This window comes from Asparagus officinalis, chromosome 7, assembly GCF_001876935.1.
Source record: "Asparagus officinalis chromosome 7, Aspof.V1, whole genome shotgun sequence".
Lineage (NCBI taxonomy): Eukaryota > Viridiplantae > Streptophyta > Magnoliopsida > Asparagales > Asparagaceae > Asparagus > Asparagus officinalis.
In genome coordinates, this window is record NC_033800.1 from 45533239 (window position 1) to 45537342 (window position 4104).

Below are 4104 nucleotides of genomic sequence, written 5' to 3' on the forward strand. Positions count from 1 at the left end.
AAGGTGAAGAGAGGGCCTTGCCGTCATTCACCGTTGACATAGATACAAGAAAGAACCAAAGCCAGCCATACATAAAGTTAACTGAAACTAAAATACTGATACCTAACATGCTACCGAAAGTTTAAGTATATACAAGTCAAAATATACAAAAATAACACTCCCAAAAAAGCTATATTAGCAGACTTTCCAAGCATATCATGCACTGCTATGATGAAGTGGGTTGCTATCCAGCATGTCCGCAACTTGATGAGCTATTTTTCCAGATTTGGAACCTGACCATTCATATAAACAGAATATTGCTTTGTTAATGATGGAGTGATGATTGAAGTTAGCTTGCTCAAATAGGTAATTATTCCGTGCAATCCAAATATTCCAGCAAACTGAAGAAAAAATTGATCGCCATAGGTGTCCTTTGGTGCTTTTAAAAGTCTCCAGGATGTGAATAAAATCTCCAAGAGAAGAAGGCCATTGGAAAAAAGGAGATGTATTTCTGAAATGATCCCAGACTTGTTTCGTAAAAGAGCAAGAAAAGAAAAGATGATCCCTAGTTTCCAAATGAACTGAACAGAATGGACACAAAGGATCAATATGCCAACCTTTTAGAAGAAGGTTCTCCTTAGTGTTTAATCTATCAAAACACAAAAGCCAAGAAAAAACTTGCACCTTGCTAGGCAGAACTTGATTCCAAGATAAAGAATAGAAAGATGATTTAATACCTCTTGAGATAAGAAATTTGTAGAAAGAGTTCACTGAAACATTGAAAACACTTTTTAATATAAAAGCAAGGACCATGATAAACAAATGAGTTAAGAAATCCTTCCTCATAAAATAAGGAGTAGACTTTGTTTAAGCTACCGCTCGCACCATCTTACTCTTATTAACGCTATGATAACAACAATTGCATTTTTTTTTCTTTCATAAAGAAAATATTGTTGTGATTGTTAAACTTACATGTACAATGAAGAATTTGAAAGTATCTTCATAGTCATTTCAGCCGAAAATTTAATAATTAACGATCGTAAATAAGAAAACGGCCGACCAGTCTGTTGGGTTCGATTAATCCAACGAACCCATGTGGCCCAACCTACTCGTTTTGGATTTGATTTAAAGTTGCCATCGATTCAAGTTAGGATCAGGATGCTAACCACATGGTCTGGTTAGACAAGTTTCATGTTTATCAAGTTGGGTGGTTATCTTGAATATCTAAAGGATATGATCGATTGGAGTGTAATCCCACGGTTATGATTAAACCATGATGGGTAGGATTAATCACAAATATCTATATAAAGGGTGGGAGTCCCTCCTCTCAACCGTATGCAGAAAAGAGATCTAATTCCCATCATTGGCTACGGGAGGAGAGAGGAGAAGACTTCCATTATTTCGTCGGTGAACGGTAACTTTAATCTGAATTTCTAGTTCAATTATTCATGTCTAGATCGTTATATTATCCAACAGTGGTATCAGAGCACAGTTTGTACATGAATTTTTGATCTAGAATTAAAGTTTTATTTTCGGATTAAATTTATTTATTTTAATCTCTGTACTCCATGGCCATGGCTGACTGTGGATTATTTGGGCATAAATTTTTTTTTATCAAAGGAACATCAACTAAATTCTTATTAATTTGAGCAAGATGTCATCCTCGCAGCCATGGCTACGGAACTTTTCCGCAGCAAATATATTTTTTTTGGCCGCTGTGGTTTTCTTGGGTCTGCTGTCTAACTGCTAAAAAAAATTTTCATGCGGCCATGGCTGGAGTTCAAATCGCTTGGTTCTCCACATAAAAAAAAAATTCATGCGGCAATGGCTGGAGTTCAAATCGCTTGGTTCTCCGATTTTGAATATTTGTGATCAACTTTTGCTGATGAACATCGATTAAAATATTCAACGCCTAGCGGATCTCGCCATGGCCATGGCTGCTCGTTTTTTTCTTTTATGCCGGCAGCGGTCAGGTCCTCTGCGTCTCGGGTGGTCTCGGTCTCGGGCTCTGGCCGGTGCTGCAGCGCGGAGGGGCGGGTCTCGGGGCCAGCGCGGCGCGGCAGGGAGGGTGCGGGTAATTAAGGCTTGGGTGCTGGCGGTTGCTCTTTAAAAAAAAATTAGGGTTAGGGTTTTAATTAATTAATTAATTGAATTAGTTAATAATTAAATTAATTAGTATAATTAACTATCTTTTATTATTTGAGTTATATAACCCTATAACCCATTAAGCCAGACCCGATCCAGTATGTAATGAACCCGACCCGCTATAGTAATGGATTGGATCCATTAAAATTCTGATCCAACCCATTATGTAATGGGCCAGACCCATTAATTTCTAGACCCGACCCACTACAGTTTTGACCATTTATTTTATTTTGGTCGCTACAGATCCGTTTTAAGTCCGTTTTGAGCCCATAAATAGTCGTTGGAAAGATCATTCTGTGTATTTTTCAACTACATAGTTTTTTATTTTCATTTTATAAAGTTTTAGTACAGGAATTTGGACAATTCATAAAGATTATTGTATGCACATAAAGATAATTGATTTACCCTAATTATATCCTTAATTCAGGTGGGGTAAATATTTGGGTTCATGATAAAATGGATTATAGTATTAGATCAATCTATGGGGTTAAGGAAGATCAGTAAAACAGTCACTTAGAAATTATGGTAGAGTAGGTTAGTGTCTTGCCCAAATGTGACCAACCTATAATACCCTAATTTTCTAAGGTTGAGTTTAGTCTCATTTGGACTGGTAGGTTGCACTTATCTGTGGGTGGACTACTAGTCTTGCCCAAAGGTGTCTAGGAAATCCCCTACAGGATAAGTGGTGCAGGATAGTTGAAACATGTCAGTAAGAGGAGAATAACCCTATTGCCCAAAGGTTAGGAAGTGTTCAAAGCAAACTGACATTGTGTAGGCTAGTTCTGTAGGTGATTATATATATCACATTTGGGGGGCGAATAACATATCAAATCACTTGCCAAAGGTGTGATGAGATGATGCACCCGCCTGTCCCGCAGAGTGGACGGTTGCATACGTAAAACACTCTGACCCATCCATTCTAACCCTAAATTGGATGTGGAAATATTAAAGTTAATAAAATTGAAGGTCTCATTTGATTTATACGTCCATGGTGTAATGCAGATGGACGGACAGTTTATCCAGAAGCATCTGACTGGGATTGAGCCCCTAACCGGTTCCAACTATAGCAACTGGAAGATGCAAGTTGAAATAGTACTTGGGTGTCTTGACTACGACTATGTTCTCACTGAAAATAAGCCAGAAGAGCCTGATGAGTCATCAAGTCAATCTGAAAAGAAATCTCATGCTAAGTGGGTCAAAGCCAACAAGCTTGCAATGCTGATCATTAGAGCATCGGTGGACCAAACTATTCGTGGAGAGATTCCGGCTTGTGAAACTGCTAAGGAGTTGCTTGAGACCATCAAGAAGCAGTTTGAGGGATCCGTTAGAGCGAGACAGTACAATTATCTGGTCAAACTCATTAATCTGAAATATGATGGAAGTGGTGATGTTCGGCAGCACATTTTGAAGGTCTCTCAGTTGATCATTCGTCTCAGGGAGTTGGGACTTCAGTTAGAGGATGATCTAATGGTTCATTTTGTAGTCGCTTCTCTACCAAGCAAATTTGACACTTTTAAGGTGAACTACAGTTCTCAAGACAGGAAATGAGAAGCTTATTGTTGTATGTGTTGCCGATGAAGAGCGACTGAAAATAGAAAAAGCTGAGATGGCAAATCTAGCACATGACAAGCTTGGACCAAATAAGGCAGGAAAGAAATCCTTCAAGTATCAAGGGCACAATAAGGGGAAGAAGTCTTTCGGTAATCTTTCAACTATTTCTAGCACCTCTTCAGCAAGTGAAAAAGTTGAATGTTTCTTCTACAAGAAACCTGGTCATATGAAGAGAGACTGTCTGATGTATAAGCAGTCGTTGAAGAAGAAGGGAGGGAATAATCCACAGTCGGAAGGCAAGGACAAATGAGCAACTACTTTTGGGAAACTCACAGCCTTTGGAGGTGGAGCTCGTTGGGACTTTTAGTTTGCGCTTGGATTCTGGAGTTTCCTTAGTTTTATCAGACACTTTCTATGTACCTCCTATAA

The 4104-nt window shown here is 38.6% G+C and overlaps 1 protein-coding gene across 1 annotated transcript; it reads left to right on the top strand.

Annotated features, from left to right (window-relative positions):
* LOC109847077 lies at window positions 1232–3672 on the top strand. Its single transcript, XM_020416324.1, has 2 exons — window positions 1232–1393; window positions 3127–3672. The coding sequence occupies exon 2, from the start codon at window positions 3127–3129 to the stop codon at window positions 3670–3672; it is 546 nt and encodes a 181-aa protein (XP_020271913.1). The 5' UTR covers window positions 1232–1393.